Source organism: Ursus arctos, unplaced genomic scaffold, assembly GCF_023065955.2.
Source record: "Ursus arctos isolate Adak ecotype North America unplaced genomic scaffold, UrsArc2.0 scaffold_22, whole genome shotgun sequence".
Taxonomy (NCBI): Eukaryota; Metazoa; Chordata; class Mammalia; order Carnivora; family Ursidae; genus Ursus; species Ursus arctos.
In genome coordinates, this window is record NW_026622897.1 from 55730560 (window position 1) to 55757415 (window position 26856).

Here is a 26856-nt window from a genome sequence, read left to right on the forward strand (position 1 = left end):
ACACTCGGATATCATACAGAGTAACTTCACTGTCCTAAAAATCCTCTGTGCTCTGCTTATTTATCCCTCTATCCCCCCAACCCCTACCAAACACTTATCTTTTTACTGTCTCTACGGTTTTGACTTCTCTAGAATGTCATATAGTTAAAATCATATGTAGCCTCTTTACACTGGCTTCTTTGACTTAGTAATACGCATTTAAGATTCCTCTGTGTCTTCTCATGGTTTGACCACTCATTTCTTCTTAGTGAATAATACTCACAAAGATATTCCATTGTCTGGATGTACCACCATTTACCCACTTACCTACTGAAGGACATCTTGATTACCCCCAACATTTGGCAACGGTGAATAGAGCTGCTATAAACATCTGTGTGCAGGTCTCTATGTAGACATAGATTTTCAACTCTTATGGGGGAACACCAGGAGCACAATTACTGGATTGTATGGTAATAGTGTGTTTAGTTTGTTCTTCTCCTGCAATACTGTATTGGCTATTCTGGGTATTTTGCCTCTCCATTTAAAGTTTAGAATCAGTTTGTCAATATCCACAACATAACCTGCTAGGATTCTGACTGGCGTTGCACTACATTTATAATTCGAGTTGGGAAGCACTGACTTGTTGACGACATTGAGTCTTCCTATACCTGAACATGGAATATCGCTCCATTTAATTAGTTCTCCTTTAATATGTTTTTAAAGATTTTATTTATTTATTTGAGAGACAGAGAGCAAGTAGCACAAGCAAGAGAGGAAGAGGAGGGGAGTGTGGGGGAGGGGAGAGAATCCCAAGCAGACTCTGCGGTGAGCACAGAGCCCAATGCAGGGCTCAATCTCAGGACCCTGAGATCGTGATCTGAGCTGAAGCCAAGAGTGGGACACTTAACTGACTGAGCCACGCAGGAACCCCAGTTCTTTAATATTTTGATCAGAGCTTTATAGTTTTCCTCATATAGATCTTACAAACATTTTGCTAGATTTTTATTAGTATTCATGCTATATGTCACTTCTATGGAGCTAAAGTAAATGATATTGTGTTTTTAATTTCAAATTCCACTTGTTCATTGCTGATATATAGGATGCAACTGGCTTTTTTTTATTAACCTTGTTAGATTTACATTATCCTGAAATTTTGCTATAATCGAACAGTAGTTCCAGGAGGTTTTTTGTTGATATTTTTTGGATTTTCTACATAGATAATTATGTCATCTATGAATAAAGATGTTTTTATTTCTTCCTTCCAAATCTGTATATTAGTCCCTTTTCTTTTCTTACTACATTAATTAGGATTTCCGCAGTATGATGCTGAAAAGCATGGTGTGAAAGTGGACGTCCTTACCTTGTTCCTAAGTTTAGTGGGAAAGCTTCAAACTTCTCACCATCAAGGATGATATTACCTGTAATTTTTTGTAGATATTCTTTTTTTTAAGATTTTATTTGAGAGAGAGATAGAGCGAGTGTGCACAGAGAGTGAGAAGGAGAAGCAGACTCCTGCCAAGCAGGGAGCCCTATGTGGGGCTCGATCCCAGGACCCCGGGATCATGACCTGAGCTGAAGGCAGACGCTTAACTGACTGAGCCACTCAGGCACCCCTGTAGATATTCTTTATCAAGTTGAGGAAGTTCCTCTATTCCTAGTTTTCTGAGAATTTTTTATCTTAAATGGGCATGGGATTTTGTCAAAAGCTTTTCTGTATCTATTCATACATTTATGTAATTTTTCTTAACCTATCAATGTGATGGAATACAGTAACTGACTTTCAAACATTGAACCACCTTGCATACCTGGGATAAATCCCACTTGGTCATGGTGTATGATTCTTTTTATACACTGTCAGATTCAATTTGTTAATATTTTACTGATGATTTTTACACTGATGTTCAAGAGAGATACTGATGTCCCCTCTTTCACTTATAGTATGAGTAATTTGTGTCCTTTTTTTCTTATTTAGCCTGGTTACAGACCTACCAGTTTTACCAATCTTTCAAAGGATCAGATATTGATTTTGATTTTCTCTACTGATTTCCTATTTTTAATTCATTGATTTCTGCTCTGTTTTTCATTATTTCTTTTCTTCTGCTTAATCCAGTTTTAATTTTCTCCTTTTTTAGTTTCCAAAGGTGGATCCTTAGGTGATTAATTTTATTTATTTTATTTTCCTATTTTTTCATGTCATGGACTTGCTTCTTTAATTTTTTTAAGATTTTACTTATTTAATCGACTTGCTTCTTTAATTGGAGATGAACTCAGCAGCCAATGGCAAGGATCCACACTGTAACAAAAGAGCCAACTACAGAATGGTTGTCCTCTTGAAGAAAGCAGTAATTTACATTTGAATTTTCCAGTTTGGCTAATTCCCAAACGTTCAAGATTTGGATTCCTAAAGTCTTCTTCAGTATTTAACTAATTCTTTGTGGGTGGAAGCGGCTGGGGCTGTTTGCCCATACATAAACTGATCCTTGTCATAAATCACTTTTATAATGGGAAAGCAGCTTGGACACGTTGCCATGTCTTCCCCATTCTCCTAATCTTCCTTGGTGATGCGTAAGTTATCCCCACACGGGAAGGGGTAGAAATGTCTCCAAGTCTTCGTCATATTGGAAGTCCTCAATCTCCCGCCCTGGGACAGTCTAACTTGGCAGGTGCAGGACCCAGCCCAGGTAACTGATTTTAGATCTTTCCTCTCTTCCCTCTAAGAATGATTTTTGCTACATCCCACAAACTTTGGTAAGTTGTATTTTTGTTTTCATTTAGTTCAAATATATTTAAATTTCTCTTGAGATTTCTTCTTTGATCCATGTGTTAATTGAGAAGTATGTTGTTTGATCTTCAAGTATTTGTGGATTTTCTAGCTGACTTTGTGATTGATTTCTAGCTGAATTCCATTATGTTCTGGCAGGAGACAATGTATGATTCCTATCCTATTCCTATCCTATCCTTCGTTAAGTTGTGTTTTATGGCCCGCTTTGTGGTTTATCTTGGTGAATGTTCCACGTAAACTTGAGAATGTCTCCATTCTGCTGTTGTCAGATGAAGCAGTCTACAGATATCCATTATACCCAGCTGACTGATGGCGTTACTGAATTCAGCTATGTACTTACTCACTTTTCTGCCTACTGAATTTCTGACACAGGAATGTTGAACGCTCCAACTAAAATTCTATCAGTTTTTGCCTCACATATTTTGACACCCTTTTGTTAGGCACATACATATTACAGACTGTTATGTCTTCTTGTAGGACTGACTCTTTCATCGCTACATAATGTCCATCTTAATCCCTACTAACTTTCCTTCTCTGAAATCTGCCCTTACTGGCGTGCATGGGTGGCTCAGTTGGTTAAGCACCCAACTCTTCATTTTGGCTCAGGTAATGATCTCAGCGTCATGAGATCGAGCCCTGCATTAGGCTGTACACTCAGTGGGGAGTCTGCTTGAGATTTTCTCCCTCTCCCTTTGCCCTTCCCCCCTGCTCATGCTCACTCTCCAAAATAAATAAATCTTTGAAGTCTGCTCTTTCTGAAATATAGCTAGCCTTGGTTTGATTAATATTAGTATGGTATATCTTTCTCCATTCATTTACTTCTAATTTATATGTGTCCTTTTACTTAAAATGGGTTTCTTGTAGGCAATATAGAGTGGATCTTGTTTTTTTATCCACTCTGACAATCTTTTAATTGGTGCATTTAGACCACTGATGTTCAAAGTAACTACTGATACAGCTGGATTAATATCTACTATATCTGTTAATATTTTCTGTTTGTTGTCGTTGTTCTTGGCTCCTGTTTTTCCCTTCCAAGCTTTTGTGATGTTTTTTTTAAAGTAGGCTCCATGCCGAGGGTGGAGCCCAACACGGGGCTTGAACTCACAACCCTGAGATCAAGACCTGAGGTGAAATCAAGAGTCAGAAGCTCAACCGATAACCAGCCAGGCACCCCCAAGCTTTTGTGATTTTAACTGAGAATTTATATAATTATATTTTCTCCCCTTTCTTAGCTTATCACTTATATTTCTGTTTTTGTTTTAATGGTTGCCCCAGAGTTTGCAGTATACACTTAAAACTAATTAAGTTCACTTTCAAATAATACTATACCACTTCATGGGTAATGTATCTTACAACAAAATAATCCTAATTTCTCTCTCTCATCCTTTGTTTGATTGCTGTCATTCATTTCACTTTTGTATAAGCATACCTATACGCACACACAGACACAAATGCACAAATAGTGTTTGTATTATTATTTTGAAAAAAACCACTATGCTAGATCAATTAAAAGAAAAAAAAAAAGCATCTACAAAAATCCCATAGCTTACATTATATTCAATGGTGAAAGACGAAATGCTTTTCCTTTAAGATCAGGAACAACGTCAGCATGTCTACTCTCACCACTACGATTCAACATAATACGGAAGTTTTTAGCCAGCATACGGCAATGAAAGGAGATAACAGGCACACAAATTAGAAAGAAATAAAACCACCCCTATTTGCAGATGACATGTTCTACATAGAAAATCCCAAAGAAGCCACAAAAAGAAAAAAAAAATCCTAAAATAAAAGAGTTCAGCAACATGGTAGAATACAATATAAACACACTCAAAAAAACACATTTCTATATATTAGTAACGAACACATGACAACTGAAATTAAAAATACAAAATTTACAATCATTCATTAAAAAAGAGTAAGTAAAATAAATATTCCTATTCTATCTTCACTTATTCCTTTTCTGATACTTCCTTCCTTTATGTAGATCTGAGTTTCTGACCTCTATCATTTTCCTTCTTCTAAAGATCTTCTTTTAACATTCCTTGCAAGGCAGGTCTACTGGGAACAACTTCCCTCATTTTTGTCTGTCTTTATTTCTCCTTCTCTCATGAAGGGTAAAGAATTCTAGGCTGGTGGAGTTTTCTTTCAACACTATTTTTTTTTTTTTAGAGAGGGTGAGCGGGGGTGGGGGATGAAAGAGGGAGAGAGAGTATCTTAAGCAAGCCCTGTGCCTAGCACAGAGCCCAACGTGGGGCTCAATCTCATGAACCTGAAATCATGACCTGAGCCGAAATCAGGAGTCAGACACTTAACTGAGTCACTCAGGTGTACCTTTTCTCAACACTTATAGCATTTCATTCTACCTCTTCTTGCTTGCATGCTTGCATGGTTTCCGAGGAAAACTTGGATGTAATTCTTATCTTTGCTCCTCTGTAGGCAAGGTGGGTTTTCCTCTGGTTTCTTTCAGGATTTTCTATCTTTGATTTTCTAGTTTGAAAAATGGTATGTCTAGGTGTAGTTTTTTGGCTACCTAAGGAAGGTTTTAGTTTCATTGTTGTTGTTTTGGCATTTATCTTGCTTGGTGTTTTCTGAGCTTCCTGGATCTGTGGTCTGCTGTCTGACATTAATTTGGGCAATGCTCAGTCATTATTGTTTCAAATATTTCTTCTTTTTCTCTTTTCTTCTGGTATTCGCATGATGTGAATGTCTTAAGTTTGTCTGGACTGCTGTAACAAAATGCAACAGATTGGGTGTGGCTTATAAACAACAAACATTTATTTCTCACACTTCCGGAGGGTGGGAAGTCCAGGATGATGGCATCAGATTTTGTGTCTGGCAAGGCTTCTGGGCTGACAGATGGCCACCTTTTTGCCATGTCCTCAAATGGTAGAAGGGGCTAGGGAGCTCTGTGGGGCCTCATTATAAGGGCACAAATGCCAATTATGAGGGCTCTGCCCTTATAACCTAATCATCTCCCAAAAGCCCCACCATCTAATACCATCATCTTAGGGATTAAAATTTCAACATAGGAATTTGGGGGGAACACAAACATTCAGATCATAGGAATGTATATCACAACTTTTATAGTTGTCCCATGGTTCTTAGATATTGTATTTTCTGTTTTTTCTCTTTACTTTTCACTTTAATAGGTTCCTACTGAGATGCCCTCAAGCTCAGATATTCTTTCCTCAGCCATGTCCAGTCTATGATAACCCCATCAAAGGCATTTTTCATTTCTGCTACAGTATTTTTGAACTCTAGTGCTTCTTAGAATTTCTCTCCTGTTCTTGCATGCTTTATCCATTAGAGCTATGAGCATATTAATCATAGTTATTTTAAATTCCTGGTCTAATAATTCCAACATCCCTGCCATACATGAGTCTAATTCTGATGCTTGGTCTTTTTCTTCAAACTGTGTTTTTGAGGCGTCTGGGTGGTTCAGTCAGTTAAGTATCCAACTATGATCTCGGTTCAGGTCTTGATCCTACGGTCGAGAGTTCAAGTCCTGCACTGGGCTCCACACTGGGCAGGGAGTCTACTTAAAAAACAAAAAACTGTGCTTTTTGTCTTTTGGTACTTAAAATTTTTTCTTGATAGCTGGGCATGATATGCCAAATAAAAGGAACTGCTACTAAATAGGCCTTTAGTAATGTGGTAATAAGGTATGGGGGGAGGAGAAACATACTATAGTCCAATGATTGAATTTCAGTCTTTTAGTGAGCCTATGCCTCTGGAGCATGAACTTCACAAGTGCTTCTCAGTTCTTCACTCACCCCTCTTAGGTGGGAGAGGATGGCTTGAGTGGGCTGGAGTTTGGCATTTCCCTTCTCCCATGTGGAAGTCTAGAGGGGCTGGAGTTGGGTATTTCCCTTTGCCTTGGTCAGTTAGGCTCTGGTTACCTAGTTTCTCCTGATGGCAGACCTCGTTAAGAACAGAGTGCTCTGCAATATTTTTAAATAGTTCCTTTGCCCCCCACCAGAAGCATGAGGGGATTTTTCTCAATACTCAGTTTAAGAACCTGGTAGATATCCAGGAGGTAAAACTCACATAATTGGAGGGAGGCGCACCTCAATGACTGAGTCCCCCTGGAGCTTATTTTAACTCTCAGAGCTGTCCAAAGTGAGCCTTCATCAATAATTACAGCCCAGGTTTCCCTACTCCAGGACTGGTTCCCACACACGTGTCTGCTCCTATAAATTGTGATTCTCTGTATTCAACTATCAGTCTCTCCAATTTTCTGGGCAGCAGTTTGCCCTTACGAACTCATTTCTGTTACAAATCTAAGATTTAATGATTTTTCAGTTTGTTTAGCTTTTTACTTGTTGTTAGGACAAAATGGTGACTTCCAAGCTTCTTACATGCCACATCGGAAACTTTTGTCCATTTTTTAATGGAATTATTTACATTTTTATTGTTGAGTTGTAAAAGTTCTTTATATATTCTAGATACAAAGTCCCTTATCTGTTATATGACTTGCAAATATTTTCTCCCATTCTGTGGGTTCTCTTTACTTTCTTGATGGTGTCCTTTGCAACACAAAAGTTTTTCATTTTGATAAGTCCAACTTACTTATTTTTTTCTTTAATTCCGTGTGCCTTTGGTGTCATATCTAAGAAATGATCATGATTTGGTCACAATTTAGGACCATGTTTTCTTCTAAAAATTTTATAGTTTTAGTTATTATATTTAGGTCATTGGTCCATTTTGAGTTAATTTTTGTATATCGTATGAGGTAGGGATCAACTTCATTCTTTTGCATGTGGCTAAGTAGTTGTCTCAGCATCATTTGTTCAGAAGACTATTCATTCCCCATGTGCACCTGATTCTTCACATTGGCTGTTCTCCAAATGGTACAATACCCTTGTTTTCCACATCATTTTCTTGAGTGTTCCCACAGCTCTATAATTTTGCTGACAGAACCTCAGAAAAGACCAAAAGATAGCTGGAAAACTGTATATAATACCATAAATAAGTACATAAACAAGCAAACAAATAAATAAGGCCTCAAAGCTATCTGTGAAGTTTGATACATTTATTCATTTACTCAATTCTCACTTAAGGTACTCCTGTTCTAAATGTGCAGGTCCGGGGCTAGGCAGGGGGATGCACAGATGAACTAGACTTTTTTCTTGCCCTTGAGAAGACAGATAAAAATAAAATAATTAGGCTGCTTTAAAAGTATGAATTTACTCAGCCCAGGGAGCACAAATGTTTCCACTTTATAGTAGGCACAGATGAGATATAAAGGAGAGAAATGACTCATTGAAGATCACAGTGGCAGAGAGTGATGGGGAAGGGTCACAGAACTTATGGGAGAAATCAAAGACAGGGCCTCAAATGACCAAATCAATGACTAGTCACAAAGTTTTCCTAGAGTCACATTATGATTTTCATGGGGCCCAGGTACTTCTGCCTTTGTGGGGCCCTTTCGCCATTAAAAAAAATACACATATGTATATATTTTTAAATACAGTGCTCACTATTGGAGCAATACAGAGAAGATTAGCATGGCCCCTGTGCAAGGATGACCTGCAAAAATATATTTTATGATTGCATTGCTATTAAGATGTATACTCCAAACTGGACTGTATTTACTTTTTTCTTCTTAAAGGTAATTAAGACATTTTTGTGGGTCCCTGGGCACTGTGCTCTACTGTGCCTAATGGATAAGTCAGTCCTGGGTCCTGCTGTCCCCCCACAGCTATGGACCAAGTGTTCTCTCCCCAGCTGCCAAGTCACTTTGCTCTACTGCTTCTAAGATTCTCTTCTCTCCTGGGCCTATCTGATCAAGTAGCATGAGGTTTAAGTTCACACTAAATCTCACTGCCTAAATCCACAATAAAAAGTAGCCTCACTCTAATCATATGAACACCATAAAGTTATGAGAAAATCACTTGACAATAACGTGTACTCTGTGTTCAAGAAAGGTTTCACGAACATTCATGAATGATCACACCCAAAAAAAGAAACAGACATGTCACTGGCCTGCAAACACCAAAGGCATGGGAAGCGTGTACCTGGCATCTTGAAAGTACCCAATAAATATTTGTTTGTTCATTCAATCACAAGACAAGCATAAAACAAAGTCTTTTCCCTTATAAGACTTACCTTCTAATAAGAAGACATAATAAACATGTAAATAAGCTATATTAATATATATGAAATAAATTCTGGTAGTGTTAGGAAGGAAAAAAAAAACATGGTAAGAGAAGAAAGTGAAAAGGGAGACTATTTTGTTGCTACATTGTAGACACCAGTTTCCCCAAAAGGTTTCCACCAACAGAAGAACATGCTGGGTGAGACAGCCAGTAAAACTTACCCCATGGAGTATGTCTTACTTCCTTGGGTTTTATCTCATTCCCACTTTTCACCCCAATAAATGGCTTTAGGGCAACGACTACCTTTCTCAGTGAAGAGAAGAGCAGTTGAAGAGAAGAGCAGTTGAGAAGAGCTAGTAATCTAGCATAGCTATTAATTGCTGTATATCAACAACAGGGAACTTTCTCTATGCCTCAATTTCCCCAAATAGAAAATGAGGGGGTTGGCTTAGGTGATTTTAGAGGTCCTTCAAAGCTAAAATGCTGTAATAATTCACACCAAATCTATCTGTAATACTCTGGCCTTCCAAACTGCCAGTTTCCCTAGTTACCACAGAACTAAAAACAAAATGCCTTCAGTGTGGTAAGGTGTGATTTAACAGTATGCTACCAAATGAAATCAATGAAACTTTGACTGACTACCACAGGCATGCATCAGAAATATCTACCAGTCAGGGGATGGCCTCTTATCCTGGCTTCAAGTGCCTGCTAACTGCAAAGGGCCCTAAACTCTGGAACCCCATCCACCAGGGCAAACTGGCATTTCAGAGGTCCCAGCTGATCCTTCCAAGTTAGAGACTGATCAACCATGCAGCTAGAGACTTCACTCTTTCACAAAAATTAGAGATGAATAAGCCCAATCTTTGCCCTTGAGGTATTCACAGGTGGTGGGGAGCAGGGGAGGGGTGGGGAGGAGACAGGACACAAGAGACTATTAAACATAAAATAGTATGACAAGGATAACCGCTGACATTTAAACAAAATGCTATGTAAGCCCAGAGAAAAGAGAGATTAGCTAGCTCCTGGACCTGGTAGGAATACAGCACACCAGGCTGGCTGCCTCCTCTATCGTATGGGGACAGATGCTCTGGTCCACTGGGTGATTAAGATAACAAGTACAAAGGTTCACAGGCTCTCCATATTTGTAGCTCACCATTCTCCTCTCGTTCACATTCTTCTTCAACTCTGTAGCCTTGCCAACAATTCAAGGCCGATAAATCAAAGTGCAACCACCTCAATTTTAAAAAAGACCTCATGAATCAGCTGGGAATCATGCAGATGTTGGATCTGCTTAGCCAAACTGTAAGGCCTGATACAGACAGCAAGCACACTTTGAGCAGGGAAGTGAAAGTAGATGCTGGTAGTAACAACTGCTGTGGCTGCTGTCTGCCCGTCACCCCCACCTCTCCTGCCATCACCAGAAAGCCAGGCCAGCTGAGTTGGGAAGACCAGTTCATCCCCTAAGTTAGCTGAGTTGGGAAGGTTTTTTAATATTTTCCAATATATATAAAAGGAGAGGAATAGTTTAATGACCTTCTCCCATTCAACAATTATCAAATTTGGGGGCACCTACCATTCTTTGGTTCTTCAATTCCTTTCCCATCAAATTCCTACTTCTCAGACTAGCTTCCTCCCCACCTGGCCCTCCTCTCTCACTTTTTCCTACATGCCCTCCAGTCTCCCACATATTCTATACCTTTCTACCCATTTTTCTAGGACCCAATCCAGATGCCACCTCTTCCAGAAACCCTTCCAGAGCAAAACTATCCTTTCTATGAACTCCTAAAACCTTCATAGTCTGGATTATTCATCTGTTTATCACATCTACCCCTCTATGGAATCTCCCTTGAATTTTTCATTGCCATACCTCCCTAGTTCAGATTTTATCCCTTGTTCTCTCCTAGGCTATCGCAGTGACCTCCAAGGTGATCTCCCTGAATCTAATCTTCCAGAACAGATTCACATATAAGAGCAGCCACACTGATCTTTCTCAGATACAAAACTGACCACATCAGCCCTCTACTTAGACAGACTTGATAACTTTCTATTGCCTTTGGATTAAAGCCCGAACTTCTTTGTATGACACACAAGGTACTTCATAATCTGGTCCAACCAGCTACTTATCTCACCACTGTCCACCAAATGGCTTATACTCCAGCCACACTGAAGCACCTACTAGTCTAAAATGCACTTCCTTTTTATCCATCAGCGCTTTGCCACCTTCTCTCCTGAGAATTCTTTCCTCACCTTCACTGTCTAGTTTGTCTCTATTTGCTCTTGAAGATGCAGTTCAAGTATCACCTCCTTCATGAGACATTCTCTACAGTTATTCACGCACACATCCATTCAACAACTGTTAGATGAACATACGGTAAGTTCTAGACCGGGGATGCAATGATAAATAAATAACAGCTCTCACTCTCAAGACGCTTAGAGTCTATTCGATCTTCTCAGGTGCAGTGACTCCTTTCCTCTTCTGCAGACATTTGTAATTTACACACATCTCCAAGGTCACATTTATTAGTTTTTATACTTGTTCGAGTCTGTTCCCATAACTAGACTCTAAGCATCTTGAGGTCAAGGATCTTTTTTTAAAAGCTTTGTTGATGTACAGCATTCATTTTAGGTGGACAATTGAATGATTGTTCATATATTTACAGGGTTATGCAACCATCTTATTTTAAATCATTTCCATCACTTTTAAAAACAAACCTCACGCTCATCTGCCAACTCTGCATTCACACTCTCAAACCTAATCAACCACTAATCTACTTTATATCTCTATAGATTTGCCTTTTCTGGACCTTTCATATAAATGAAATCATATAAAATGCAGTTTTTTTGACTGGCTTCTTCAGACAACATGTTTTTTCAAGCATCGTCTATGTTCTAACATGTATCCTTTTTCTTGCCAAGTAATATTCCACTATGTGGATATATGCTTTATTTATCCATTTATCAGTTGATAGACATTTGTGCTGTTCCTACTTTGGGGCTACTATGAATAATATTGCTATGAACATTTGTATATAAGCTTTTGTGTAGACACACATTTTTATTTCTCAAGTATATATCTTAGGAGTGGAATTACAGGGTCATCTGGTACCTCTATGCTTAACCTTTTTTTTTTTTTTTTTAAGATTTTATTTATTTGACACAGAGAGAGAGAGTACAAGCAGGGGAGTGGCAGGGAGAGGGAGAAGCAGGCTCCTGCTGAGCAGACAGCCTGACGTGGGGCTCCATCCCAGGACCCTAGGATCATGACCTGAGCCGAAGGCAGATGCTTAACCAACTGAGCTACCCAGGCACCCCTATGCTTAACCTTTCGAGGAACCACCAAATCATTTCCCACACAGCTACACTGCTTTGCATTTCTACTAGCAGCACATGAGGGTTCCAATTTCTCCGCCTCCTTGGCCACACTTGTTATTATGTCCTTGTTATTACAGTATCATAATGGGCATGAAGTGGTATCTCACTGTGGTTTTGATTTGCATTTCTCTGATGGCTAATGATGTTTAACATCTTTTCATGCACTTACTGGCCATTTGTATATTTTCTTGGGAGAAAAGTCAATTCCAATCGTTTGTCCAATTTTTACTGGATTATTTATCTTTTATTGAGTTGTAAGAGTTCTTTATATATTCTGAATGCAAGTTCCTCATCAGATATATGATTTGCAAGTATTTTCTCCCATTTAGCAATCTTACTGGATGTGAAGTGGGTCTGAGGATCATTTGAATCTTATTCACCTTTGTATTTCATTCAGAGAACTAGCCTGGGGGTGCCTGGGTGGCTCAGTCGGCTGAGCAGTTGAGCATCTGACTCTTGACTTTGGCTCAGGTCATGATCTCAGAGTCGTCGGATTGAGCCTCACATCAGACTCTGTGCTCTGCAAAGAGTCTGCTTGGGATTCTCTCTCTCCCTCTGCCCCCCCCCACGTGCATTCTCTCTCTCTCGAATAAATAAATAAAATTTTAAAAAACAACAACAACAACAAAGAACTAGCCTATAATCTGGTACACTGTATATGTTCAATAAATGTTAGATGGATGTTTACTTAATGTTAACGGCTTTGACAATGAGGAATGGGCCTTACTCATTCAGCATCCCCCTCATACTTCACACCTAGCACTACACAAAAACACATGCTTTGGAAATACACAGACACTGAGTAATTCTCCCTTGAACAAACAGTGGAGATGATGTCAAACAGAATGGCCAAACAGAATTTTTCACATTTCCTCTTTCCCCCCCTAAAATTTCTACCCTGGTTCCTCCTGTTTCAATACCTGGTACCATTAACCATGGTGTTGCCAATTAGTCAAGTTAAAGCAAAACAAATCCCAAAACCCAGAAAGTCAAGCTTGATTATTTCCTTTATACCTGATATCCAATCCACCAACAAGTCCTGTAGGCTCTACGTCAAAACATATTCTAAATTCATCCACTTTTGCCCATCATCTCTGCTATCCCACCCCCAATGCTATCATCTCTCTCACCTGAACTACTGCAAGTCTCATAACTGCTCTCCTTGAATGCCCCTCTACAATTCATTCTCCTCAAAGCAGCCAGAAAGATCTTTTTAAAATGAAAACCACAGGGGAGCCTGGGTGGCTTTGTTGGTTAAGTGCCTTCGGCTCAGGTCAGGATCTCAGGGTCTTGAGATCCAGGCCCCCCCTCAGGCTCTGCTTGGGATTCTCTTTCTCTTCCTCTCCCTCTCTCTGCTCCTCCCCCCACGCTTGCTCGGGCGCTCTAAGATAAATAAATCTTTTTTAGAAAATGCAAACCAAGTCACCTTTCAAAGCATCCAAAATCTTTTCATTGCACTCTCAATAAAATTCAACATGTTTAGCAGCATATCCACAAGGCCTTACGGATCTGACTCTGCCAAACTCCCTGACCTCACTGGTATTTTTTTACCTTGATTCGGACTATGATTCAGACACACTGGCTTTCCCTTTGGTCCCGAGACATGCCTAACTCACTCCACTGATTTGTACTTCTCTCTCCACTTGACACATGTCTGCTTCCAAATCTTCAAACTGCTAGCTCTTCTTCATTCAGGTGTTGGTTCAAGTATCACCTCATAGGCTTTTCATAACCTCTCCTAGTTGTTCTCTATCACATCACCCTACTTTCCTCAGACGACTTGTCACCATTGGGAGTTATCTCTTTTCGTTCTCTGCACGCCCCCATTAGAAAGTAAACTTCACAAGAGCAAGAACCTTGGTTGTCTTGTTCATTGCAGAGTTACTGCGACCTAGAAAAATGCCTGTCATAGTGAAGGCACAAGTATTTGAAGAAGGAAAGACTGAATGAACAATGCAGATGACATATTTAATAAATGCTTGACGAATGTGTGAGTGAATGAATTAGGGAGAGGAATGGAAAGCACAAAAAAATAAGTGGAAGCACTGCTATTTAATATTTTTATAGCTGCTCACTTTTCTCCACCTTCACTGCCTTTGTTTTTGCTCAGATCCTCATTATCTCTTAGCTACTGAAGTACTCCCAACTAATTTCTTCTTTCCCCAACCTGATCCCTCTAAAAATAACTTCTACATTTCTATCAGACTTGATCATTCTGAGACATAGATCTGAACATGTTACAAGCCCAAGCTTCTCAGCATGTTGTTATAAAGGCCTCTCCAACCTTATTGCTCACTGTTATCCCCCTACATTTAGCCTATACTTCAGTTATACAGAAATTCTTTCAGTTCCCAAAATATTCCATGTTGTTTAATGCCTGCAAGCCTTTGCGTATCTTTTCAATTTGCTGGAACTCTCTTCCCTACCTCATAGACTCCCATCTATTGAACTCAAATTTAATTCTTAAGAACAAACTCAAGCATCTTCTCTGTTAAGTCTTTAACGATTAGCCTAAGCAGAGTTAATCACTCGCTCTTTTGGGTCACCACGGTACATAACACCCACTTACACTATACTACAATTATTTGTTTCCATGTCTGTCTTCTCCTCCATGACTATCAGCCCCCTGAGAGTAGGAGCCAGGTCTTCATCTTTGTGTCCCCTGCACAGTTTTTGGCATATATAAGCACTCACTAATTGTTGACGGAAGGAATGAATAAACTTGTCTTAACTCCTCAGCCTCGCATTCAAAATCAACCTTATGTTGGCCCCAACCTATGTTTCTAGATGTAGCACTCAGTCCTCACCTACTTGACGATCTCCAAATACATCCTTCTTTTTCACATTGACTTAGGGGCCTTTATTCCTGATGTTCTCTCTCTAGTGATATTTAAATCATCCATTAAGCTCCAGCTCAGAAAGCTCCTTCTCCATGAAGTCTTCCCTAACCATATCAATGAGAAGAGATTTACTTCCCCAATAGTGCTTTGTTTTTCCTTCTGATAAGGTAATTAGGACCTCTTGTTTTATAATTACAGCCACTACCTTTCCAACTGGACTTCATGTCCTATTTTCTAACAGAACTGTAAGCTCCTTGAAAGCCAGAAACATGATCTAGCATCTTGTCTCTCAACCTAAGTGCCTAACACAGCGCCTTGCACGAAGCAGTTATCAACAAATGTTTTAGTAGTGAAAAATACTATGCTTAAGGATTAGAGATTCCATGCCTCCACTCTTTCACATATGTGATTTTACTTACCTTGGTGTAAGCTGGTTTCCTATTCATATGGTAAACTTTTACCCCTCCTTTAAGAATCAGCCTAATGTCATATCTTCTCTTAAGTCTTCCCTAACTCTCCCAAATACACTGTGGTGCCTTGTATGTAACTCTACTCATTATACTACATTGTCATTAACACTTGATGGGTTCCTCTCCCCACTAGACCATGAACTCTTTTGGAGCAGAGATAGTCTCTGCTCCATTTATGAATTCCCAAGACCAAACAGAGTATCTGGCATAATTAAATGCTTAATAAAGATGTGGTGAACTTTGAAAATAGTGAGTCCATGTCAGAGAGTACACCAGCAAGAGAGATCATGGAGTCCTATAGCCAAGTTCAAACCCTACCTCCACTTACATCCTAGGCAATCTTGAATAAAGTAAAATTACTTAGCTGTGTCTCCGTTTTTCTCATCTAGAAAATGAACATAATAATAGCATTAAAAGAGAATTAAAAGAGCTAATGCCATGCAAAATGCTTACTCTAGTACCTGGTACACAGTATGCATTAAAAAAGTTAGCTATTGTTGTCATTAGAATAGGAGAAAAAACTGTTTCTGCGGGGTGCTAATTGACAGACTCAGGTTAGGCTCAATCCTATGGGCAATGGGGAGTAAAATGTCACTGGAGTCCTCTTAAGTAACAGACACATTAAGTTATCGAGAACACCCTACTGGGAAAGGGGAAGGAGAACAGAGGGAACACAAACCTTGGCAGGCTTATGCTTATGCTCTCTGCCTCATTCCCTGCTTCCTCTTTCCCCATTGTTTCTCCCTAGTTGCCCAGGGCCAAAGCCCCATGGCCACAACTCAGCATCCCCTTGGGAAAGTTGCACTTTCGAGAGAACTAATGAGTTTATGTTTACCTGCAGATTTTCCTCTGAGGAGCAAAAAGATAACAAACGACTTCAAGAAGGGAAAACACAAAGAAATAAAGTGGAGATAAGGCAGGACACCAGATGGACTATCTTGGGTTGGCTTTCATGGACTAGGCCTTCAGGACAAACAGCCCCATGTGAATTGAGCCTACACACCCCAGAGGCAGCCTCTGGCAGTGCCTGTGCTTGCATGTGCTTTCACTGGTCAAAGATGCAAAGAAGCAGGATCTAGGAAAAGGAACGAGTACTAAAAAGCTGAAGCTACAGAAATAAGAATTCTAGCCCAATTTGAAGAATATTGCAACAGAGATATTCAAAGAGAGAACAGGCTGACCACAGGGAAAAAAGCTCCCTACCATTAGAGGGGTTTAAACATAGACCAGGAGTGATCACTTGCTGGGGATGTTCAACATAGGTGATGGACTGGATTTGAGATTCAAGTTCAATAAACATTTGAATATCTGTGCTAGCCACTGTGAGAGATTAGGTGCTAGAACACAGAAATGAAAAATGACATGGTCGTCCCCTCCAGGAGTTCACTGCCCAATCAGGGAGACGAACAATACAACATGGTAAGTGCTGACAGAAATCTATATAGGGTACTTTGGGGCAGAGAGCAAGTCCTCAGATTCTGTGCCTATGACTCACTGGTAAGGAGCAATATGCCATTAATTACAAATGGAAATGCTTCATAAGCAGTTTAAAAGCAAATGCTATCAAGTGCTATTATGTTACTTCAAGAACTGACAGTTAAGTGTGTCAGTTGACCTTTGCTATTGAGTCAATACTTCCTTCACCCTGAGCAGAACCCACACCTATAAGCATTCTCATTTACGATATCTTTTTTTTTTTTTTAGTAGGCTCCAAGCCGAGAGTGGAGCCCAACATGGGGCTTGAACTCATGACCCTGAGATCAAGACCTGAGCTGAGATCAAGAGTCAGATGCTTAATTAAGCCACCCAGGCGCCCCTCTCATTTATGCAATAAATATATTGATGTCTGCTATATGCCAAGCACTGGGTAAGCCACTGAGAATGTAAAAAGACAGACAGTCCCTGCATTCAAGGAGTTAGAACATTCCTTTTCATCTTTTCCTTCTCTCTCTCCTATCCCCCTTTATTGACCAGATGACACCTCAAACTCCTTCTGGAAGTAGATAAGTTATTAAGATATAAGCTTAACCGAAAAGTGACTTGCAAAAAACAAGAGTGAGCTGGGGACAGGAGGTGTAATGGGAAACCAAATGGGAAACACTGTCTGCAGACAGGGTATCTGCCAAAGTATGAGACAAAAAAAAAGTCAAGGGTTATATGTAGGCCTTTTTGTCTACAACTTCCCTATCACCATTTTTTCTTTCTCTCTACTTAATATTATTAGCACAATAATTATACATTTATTCATTCAGTCATTCGCTAGTATTTACCGATAGAAATAGTACCTGAGTACCTGACAGGAACTGTAGGAAACACAGGCAGGATAAAATACCGGGATCCAGGACTTGCAAAGCTGCAAGAGATTCTCTAAAACATCATCTAAGTCCAAACCTATCATTTCACAGATGGAGAAATGAGGTACAGAGAGGTTGAAATCTTTCAGGAATTCACATCTTCACGCATTTACTGAATCATACTCTTTGCCAGGCACCAGGAATATAAGGATGGATAGGGCTTTCAAGGAGAACCTAATCTCATGGGAGACAGACAAACGCATGACCCCAAATTACCTCTGTAAATGAAGTCACATACATACGTAGAAATGTCCAGTGTAGGGCAGTATTAGAAGTACACAGTACTCACAGAGCCCAGAGTGGTTAAGAGCATAGGTGCTGGAGTCATCTTGGATTTGAACCCCAGCTCTGTCACTTACCTAGCTGTATAACATTGGGCAAGTTACTTAAATTCTCTATACCTCAGTTTCCGCATCTGTAGAATGGGGATAACCATAACAGTACCTACTGTAAGGTTTTGGTATTAAACTAGATAATGCATATGAAACACTCAGTGCAGGACCTGGCACAGACTAAGTACTCTATCTTATTTCACCTTCAGCACTCACTTGCTGAGCCCTGGTCTCAGAATCCTCCTCAACACAGCCTTCTAAGCATCTATTATCATTTGACTGTCTCTGAGATAAAACAGATCTGCTATTCCTAGTCTAGAACCTAAGTGTATTGTTTACTACTGTTTTTTTCCCACTACACTATGCTATTACTCATTTTACATGCCTAAAAAAGAATCCAACGATAAATGGTCAGATATCCAAGATTAAACTTCAGTCACACATACCTCAATCCCTCAATAAGATTTTTGGCCAAAGCCAAAAATCGCTAAAGAAGAAAACCCCTGGAAACAAGGAACATTTATCAAATGTCTATAGGGAGAGACCCACAGGAGGAAAAACAAAACAAAACAAAACAAAACAAAAAAACAAAGCCTACTTCGAGGAAGCAAGGGATTTCTACAGCCTCCCTGCTAGGGGTTTACCAGTCTAGCGGGGAAGAGGAGATATGACATGAACTGCCACTTTCTCCTTGATGTACCCACCACATCCACTGCCTAGCACAGTACCTGTGACATGTTTTTGTACTTATCAGTCCTTCTCATGCTAGTCCATGAACTCCACGAAGCCAATTATCACACCTTCTCCGTCTTGGTGTTCTCAAGCATAGAACAGTGCCTGGCACACAGAAGGGGCTTCAGAAAAGGCTGATGAATTTATAAATGCACACAGAGAAAACCATCAAAGGCAGGGAAAGAAGACATCAATGTAGATCAGAATAGTTCTAGAAGTCAAGACAGCCTTGGACTAGAATCCGAAATACAGGTAGATTTAGAAACATACAGAGGGAAAGGATAGGCATTCTAGGCAGACAGGACAGTACCAGCAAAGACCTGGCAGTAACCAGAAACATGGTTTCTGGCAGAAGAAGAAAGAGTTTTAAACATGACTTAGTCCATCCTCATAGGGATGTTGTAAACACTCAATAAAAAAACCACGTACTACTAAGTAGAGGAGCTGACATATCATAAACATTCACTAACTGGTAGCTATTATTACTATTACTCAAAAATAATAATTATCAAACACTTAGTAGGAGCCTGTTGTATGCCAGGCAGCATGCTGAGGAAAAGAACTTTAACAATGAGCAAGACAGACTTGGACTCTGCTCTCTCATGTAGCTAAGAGTCTAGTGGGAAAGACAGACAAAATAATACTTGGAAGCCCTGGGCTAGGAGGAAGTATGGGGGGGAGGCTGAAGGAACAAAGAATAGGGTCATCCAATCAGTGGGCAGTAAGAGAGAGCTCCTTGATTAACAAAGTGTGTCTTAAGACACCCGAGAGGTACTGAGTCCCCTCAAGGACCCCAAGGCTCCAAAGAGAGATTTTGCTTGAATAAAAGGTATTGTGGCTAAATAAAGGTTTAAAAACCACCAATCTAGTTCAATCTCCTCTTTTAACAAGAATAAAATAGGGCCCAGATGAGGTAAATTACACACTTGAGGCAACAATACCTCAAGTTGGTTGTAGACTGGGATACTTGCTTTGAACTTGAGCAGGAAACTACTCACTGATCTGCACGATATCACATCATTCTGGCAGATGAACAAGCACTGGGAGGAGACGCATCCAGAATTCACAGGCACTGGCCAGGCAGGCCGGCTGGCCCTGATTGGATGTTGACATGCTTTCTCTACCTTAGGTCCCAAGCCAGCTCTCTGTGCCAAAATGATGCCTCCAATTCCTCTCTGAGGTTGGCCAGCTACACCTTCCAAGAGGAACTCACTGGCTCCAGACATAAGCCTGCTTCTGGGCCACCTATCTCGTAACCATGTTTTATCCTAACATCCTCCAGCACCATGTGGTTTGGCAAGTTGAGAGCAAGAACTGAGTTTAACCAGTTATCACAGCCTATTTAATACCTAGCCTGAGCTGGCTAGACACCCATCTCTCATCTCCCTAAACACCACTAAGCTAATCGCGCCTCCCTTGGGGGGGAGGGGGGGAATTCAGCAGAATAAAATTATCAGTAAATTAAAGGACCTATATAGAAAAAACAATATTCCTTTGGTTAACCCTTACTTTACACCTCTCAGGAATGAAATGCTACTTCGTGTTTTGGAGATGAAACTTCTGAATATAAAGAAAGGGGTAGTTACTTGGTTAGATGAGTCTGCAGTTTAGGTCTTTAAACTGAGGGGAAACAAAACTTTGGAATCTGGAAAACAAAATGGGTTTAAATCTTAGCAATACCACTTAGTAGTTACAAGATCCTTGGCAGTCTCATAATACTCTGAACCTCAACTTTCTTGATCATAAATGGGGAATAATAGTAAAATTACTGTCACAAATGTGAGACTCAAAATACTCTTTGGAATCATAGTCACTTATGAAATGTACTGTATCAATTTTCACATGAGATCATAAGACCATGCAGTTTTAAATTACCTACCCCCAGAGCACAAATAATGGAGAAATGGAACCAAGGTGCTCCACACAGCACAGCTCAGGATAGCACAGGCAGACCTGGGTTCGAATCTGCGCCTCCCAGCTCACAAACTGTGGAATCCTAGGAAAGTTACGCCAGTCTCTTTAGCCTCATCTCCTCATGTATAAAACACAGTTAATACCACCTAACTCACAGGGCTGCTATTAGTAGTGAATGAGATAATGCAAGTAAAGGACTTTAAACAGATGCTGGTTTATGGTAAGGACTCAATAAACACTAACCTTTTCCACCAGTAGCTCATTTCCTAAACCCTCTTTTCCATACACCTCTGCAACACAAGAGAAGCACTTAGCAAAGTCTAAATTACCTCAATTACTAGAGAAGCAAATAATGAAAAGACAAAAGAGGAAAGAAATGAATGAGCTGATGGCTGATACTCCAGACCACTTATCATACTAATGGCATCTGATATTGGTAAACACAAGTACAATATCCTGAAGAACAAAACCACAGCATGTGCAATCTTCCCAAAGAAGTGGCATAGAGCACCAACTGTGTCTTAGTTAGGCTATCCATTACCGTTATCTGGGCCCCACAGTAGTCTCTCTACCAAACAGAAAGGGTTACAGGGAGACAACTCTGCCGCCATATGCAAGTCACTACTTCTTTGTAAACCCAACCTTTATTTTTTCAGCTCAAAGCCCATCTCTATCACAAAGATTTTACGGACTCCCCCCAGCAGACTCAAGTGCCTGCCCCATTGAATTTTTTACACACTTCCATTGTAACAATTATCTAGCACTATAGAGCTATTTGCATGTCTCTTCCCTACACTCTAAGTCTGTTAAGATCCTGTCTTACCTTTGAATTGCCAGTGCATAACACACAGCAGACCTCCATAATTACAAATTATAAGGATGGATTTCACCTTTTTCTTCACTAGTTAAGGCTGCTAGAAAACAGCTGCATAGACTTTAGTATCACATAAATTAAGGTCTGCCTATACCAGACCCCTGGTTTTTTGTTTGTTTAGGGGGAGGGAGCTTGAAGGGATTACTGACTGTTCCTACTTCTCAGAGTTATTTCCTTAAACACACAAAAGATAGAATCAGTCCACACAGAATTTCCAGACCATAGATTATATTCTCAGTAAATAAAACAAGTAACAGAAGTTTCTGGGATGGATGCTAGTGGTTACATATAAAGCTGACCTCTAGGCATGACACTCTAAGTCTATAATATACTCATAATAAGTATATTATACAACTAGAAGTTCTTAAGCTCTTAAAACATTAGGAAAGAAAAGCAAAGAAGCAAAAATCAAAAATGTCTTACAATAAAACTTTAAGCTGTTTTCTCCTCTGCTAATACTTTTGCTCTTTATCTCAATGAACCCTGATATAGGTAACTGAAATTAGCCTCCCTCAAAGGAGAGCTCATGACTAACAAACCATATGTAATTACTTCAATATTGTATTTACTTTTTCCGGGGTACTTTCAAATATATCTCACTGAACCACAGCCAACTGTAATCATAGAAACTTAGATCTGGAAGGGGCCTTGGAGGTCATTTCCACAACCACCCCTTGTCACCAACCGAGTGGTATCCAAACACCTCTAGTGGTTGGGAGGCATAGGTCTAAAAATGCTTCTTTAAAAATCTCCCCCTGCTCTAACCACCTGTTGGTTACTCAGTCTCCTTCCACCTTAATGATCCCAATCAGGTAAACCAAGTCCACCAAGTCTTCCCACCACCAAACAACAGTCTTGACTTAAGTCCACTTCTACTCCCTTTCTCTGAGCCTCTCCCCCAGTCACCCACCCCCAAAACACAGCCAGCGCCTCTAAGATTCTGATTCCTCATAGATTCCCTTCATTCCATTCCTGACAATCAATCCCCTTCCTCCCATCCCTCTGTGCTGTCTATATGTTGTCCTGTGCAAGGCCACAAGCACCCCTTGTTCTGAATGTACCTTTGGCCTCAGAATCATCTCCCTTTCCTTTCTCACCTTCTCTTCACTACTCAGCACTGTCCCTTCATTCCTTTCAAACACAATGTCTCTTTCCTCCTAGTGATTCAAGGACCACTGGTAACTGAATACATCAGTTGTTAAATGCCTCTTAAACAGGTAAAGGGGACATACATCCTCAAGAAGCTCACCCTCAAAGAACTCATACGTTTAGGAGTCAGAAATAGAGAATCGTTTACCCCATAGTTCCTCTGGGAACCCCTCCCTAGCCCAAACTGAATTGGTCCCCTCTTTTCAGTGCCATCATTATACCTCTGATGCAGTGACTAGTCTTCCTGGTGTGTCTCCCACCACTAGGCTGTGGGCTCTTCAGTGGGAGGGACCCTATGTTCCTAGCACTTAGCCCAGGACTCAGCACAAAGATGATATGTATTGTTAAATGAGTGAATGGATGAATTCTGGCATATAACCATTCATCCATTCAGTGCCCAAAACTTTACTGAGTACACATTATGTACAAAGTCCTAGAAGATAAATAAAATTGTTCTTACATAAAAATAACTCTATAATACTAGTAGATTAGCACTCTTCCCCGGTCCGTGTCCCCAGCCCCCACCCCAAACCTAGACTTGACTCTCCCACAGCGAAAGCCCGGCCTTCCCTTACAGAAGTCCACGCCCCTCCAACTCAAGCTACCTCTCAGCCCTTCAGTCCTACCCAAGGACCCCCAGCTAATAATCTCAAATCTTAACGCCCACATCCCATCTGGCTTCTCTCCCTATCTTCCATCTCCACCCTTGAGGTTACTGCAAGTCTTTTACCCCCATGACCGCCTCCGAGTCCCCGAGTCCAGGGTACCTCTGATTTCCCTCTCCGCGCACCCGCCCCCCAGCTGGCTCCTTCCCGCCACCCCTAGGACCCTAGTCCCGATACCTCTCCTCCCCTCCCTTCAGTTTCAGCCTGAGCCTCTTCCCTCCTTGACTCTGAACTCTTCTTACCTCATCTAGCTCCCGTTCCCCGGCAGCACCTCCTCCAACCTCCACCTCCACCACTGCCGCCATCTTCACAACTCTCCCCCTCCCCCGTCCCCGCGCGAGCCAGCTGCTTCCGCCGCTCAAGTGCTCCTAGCCAATCGGCGGCTCAAGCTCCAGCAGGGGGGCGGGGCATTAAGACAGGCGGAGCGCTGAGAGACTAAGAGATCATCTACCTTCTACTCCTTAAAGGTCAAGGAGGGAAGGTTTCCATGCACGTCCAAGCTTCGGTGGAGGAGGTATCTTGAAAAAAGGGAAATTGGCCTTGTATTATTTTCAGTGCAAATATTTCACCAATTCTCCCCTTTGGACAGCCAAAGAGAAGAGTCTCTAAACCGTCAACTTTCGCGACGCTCCCTCACTCTGAGCTCCAAGGAGTGAAGCGTGGAGGCTGAGGACTACATTTCCCAGAATGCATTGAATCGACCCGGAAGTTTAAGTTCCGAGTTCTGGAGAGATTTTAGTGAGTGGAAATTTGCATAAAATATACATTTTTAAAATAGACATAAAACATACATAGATACACACGAATGTATTTTGCTGAGTATAACACGTCTTCTTGCCTCGATGGGAGTCATCTTTCAGAAACAGCGGCTTTCTGAGGCCACAGAACAAATTCCCGGACTTGGGGAGGCGTAAGAGTTGTGCTCCAGGTCAGAAGGCGGAGGTCAGAGGGCCGAATTGGCGGGAGATTGGGTTTGTCGTCCACGATCTGAGGCAGCGGTGGCTCTTCGAGGTCCATTGTCCTGGGTGAGGGGTCTTGGCGGGGGTTGTTGATGGGTGGGAGGAGAGTTGCCGACAATGGGTGGCCGTCAAGGAATTCACGGAACAGCGCGTCGCGAGGTGCGGGGCAAGTGGCTGCGGGGCTCAGCCTCCTGAAGCTGAGAGAAGAGCCTTGCGGGACCTCCACGGCCCCCAAACTGCTTCTTGCGCTCTCACGCCTTAGGGTCGCTTTACAAATCTTCGTACACTTTCTTACCATACATCGTGCGTCCGCAGCTCCTAACTTTACCCCCGCCTTTACACATTATTCTCTGTGCTGCACCGCAATTTAAAGCTTCCTAACTCATTTCCAATCCCCTGTTATCTGTACTCCGGACCCAACACCTTACAAACCTATGGCCCCTGCACCCTTACCCCCTGGGCGTCCCAGCTGGATCAGTGGGGGTGAATAGTGCTAGGATGACCAGTGGACTCAGAATAGAGTGCCTGTCAACTTTATTTTAGGACCAACGGGAAGTTACAGGGTAATATTTACACCATCTACAGGCATCTTATTCACTTAAAATGGGAATTATTTTTATCATGTGAAACAATGCAGAGAATATTATAAATACCTTATAACCCAATCACCCCAGGTTGAGTATTGACATCATGATATATTTGTATCCTCATTTTTTAAAAAAGATAAAATAATACGGATAAAGGTTGAATGTATTTGTGTCTTCTACTCTCAGACCCATTACCCTTTCATCTTTCCCAGACACGAGGATTATCATAATTAGCTGGGTATTCTCCCAGTCCATTGAGAAAAATTCTGTGTATTCACAATGTAATTGCATTATTTCATTTTGATTTTTGATGAAAATAAGTGCTATTTTCTATATCATTCTGTAACTTATTCTTTCACTATATTTTTTGAGGACTGTCCATGTTTATGTATTTTTACATCTAATTCATTTCTTTTAACTGTTTAGGTAGTGTTCCATTATAATATATAGTATTTTACCATTCCGCTTATCCATTCTTCAACTAATGGACATTAGAATTTTATGTTTTTTGCTATTAGAAATATTGCATGTGTCTGTATACATGTGAGTTCCTCTAGAGCTGCACTGTTCAAATAAGTTAACTACAAGCCACACATAAGTGCCTATTCTTGAAATGTAGCTAGTCGGAATTAAGATGGGCTGGAAGTGTTTATGAGAGGGCCAGTTTCCCCATGTTATTGCCAATCCTTTACATTGTAGACTTTTTCATTTTTAAATTTTTAAATTTTTTCTGGTCTTAGAGGAAAAGTATTTGCAATTTCCTTACTTCCAGGAAGTATGAGGATTTTTTTTTAGTATGGATTCTTGGTCATTCAGGTCTTAGTGAATTGTATTTCTATCTTCTCTCCAGTTTTCTATTGGACTGTTTGCCCTTTTCATACCAATTTGTAATATTTAAAAATATATATCCTGAATACTATCCAAGTTTTTGTGTGTTGCAGATATCTTCTTCCAGTCATTTCTATTTTAACCTTGTTTTTGTTACCTTAAAGTATTTTTCGTGTTTCCATCTTTGATCCATTTGATTATAATTTTTTAAATATGCTGTGAGATAGGGATCTACTTTTATTTTTCTTCACAAGTGGACCAATTTTTTGAACACCATTTGTTACTTCATCTTTTTTTTTTTTTTTTTTTTGACAGACTCATGGTTCTGTTCTATCTTACAGTCAACAGGCTGTAAATTCCTATTTATATGAGTGTGTTTCTGGAATCTTTTTGATTTGTCTTTTTAGAATTTTATCAATTTGTGGCCCTTTATTGGTTGATGAGTTTGTCATGTTTGCCGGAAACCTCTGCTGAAATTCTGACTGGAATTATATTGACCTAATAAACTACTCTTTTCAATGGCTTTTTATGCCTACCATGTTTCAGCACCTCCCTGAGGTGTGGGAAATGATGAACATGACAAAATTCCACATCCTCAGAGTGCTCACTACTTAGTGGGGTGACACAGAGGGTAAACATGCCATTGCCAAAAAAAAAGAACAACAGTATATACAAGCACAAGGAGGTTGGAAAGCACTTAATCTTGGAGAACTGCAAACAATTTGATAGACCATGATCTTCATGAAGAGATTATATATATCTTACTCATCATTGTGTATCCAGTACCAGTACAGGGCCTGGTACCTACCAGACACCCCCAAAATATTAACTAAATAAAATATCCAAGATGGACAGCTTCAGGGTCCCCAAGCCTGGAGTATAGTTTGAGTATACTATAGTATAGTATATGATGGCCAA

General features: G+C 40.4%; 2 protein-coding genes and 1 pseudogene across 4 annotated transcripts in view; 2 read left to right on the forward strand and 1 right to left on the reverse strand.

The window, feature by feature from the left end:
- The window catches only part of RNF121 (ring finger protein 121), a 77789-nt gene extending 53884 nt beyond the window's left edge, over nucleotides 1-23905 (reverse strand). The window contains exon 1 of one of the 3 annotated variants that reach the window (XM_026517992.4): nucleotides 23807-23905. In XM_026517992.4, coding sequence (XP_026373777.1) covers nucleotides 23807-23869 — 63 coding nt within the window. In that variant the 5' untranslated portion in view covers nucleotides 23870-23905. The remainder of the gene's footprint in view (nucleotides 1-23806) is intronic. The other 2 variants (XM_044390910.3, XM_057317045.1) reach the window with 2 other exon arrangements.
- Nucleotides 8218-8316, forward strand: LOC113269546 (U6 spliceosomal RNA; annotated as a pseudogene).
- A 381-nt stretch (nucleotides 23906-24286) lies between the features above and the next one.
- XNDC1N (XRCC1 N-terminal domain containing 1, N-terminal like) overlaps nucleotides 24287-26856 on the forward strand; it is a 39483-nt gene continuing 36913 nt past the window's right edge. The window contains exon 1 of the mRNA XM_048217093.2: nucleotides 24287-24589. The gene's annotated coding sequence lies outside the window, so the exon portion shown is untranslated. The remainder of the gene's footprint in view (nucleotides 24590-26856) is intronic.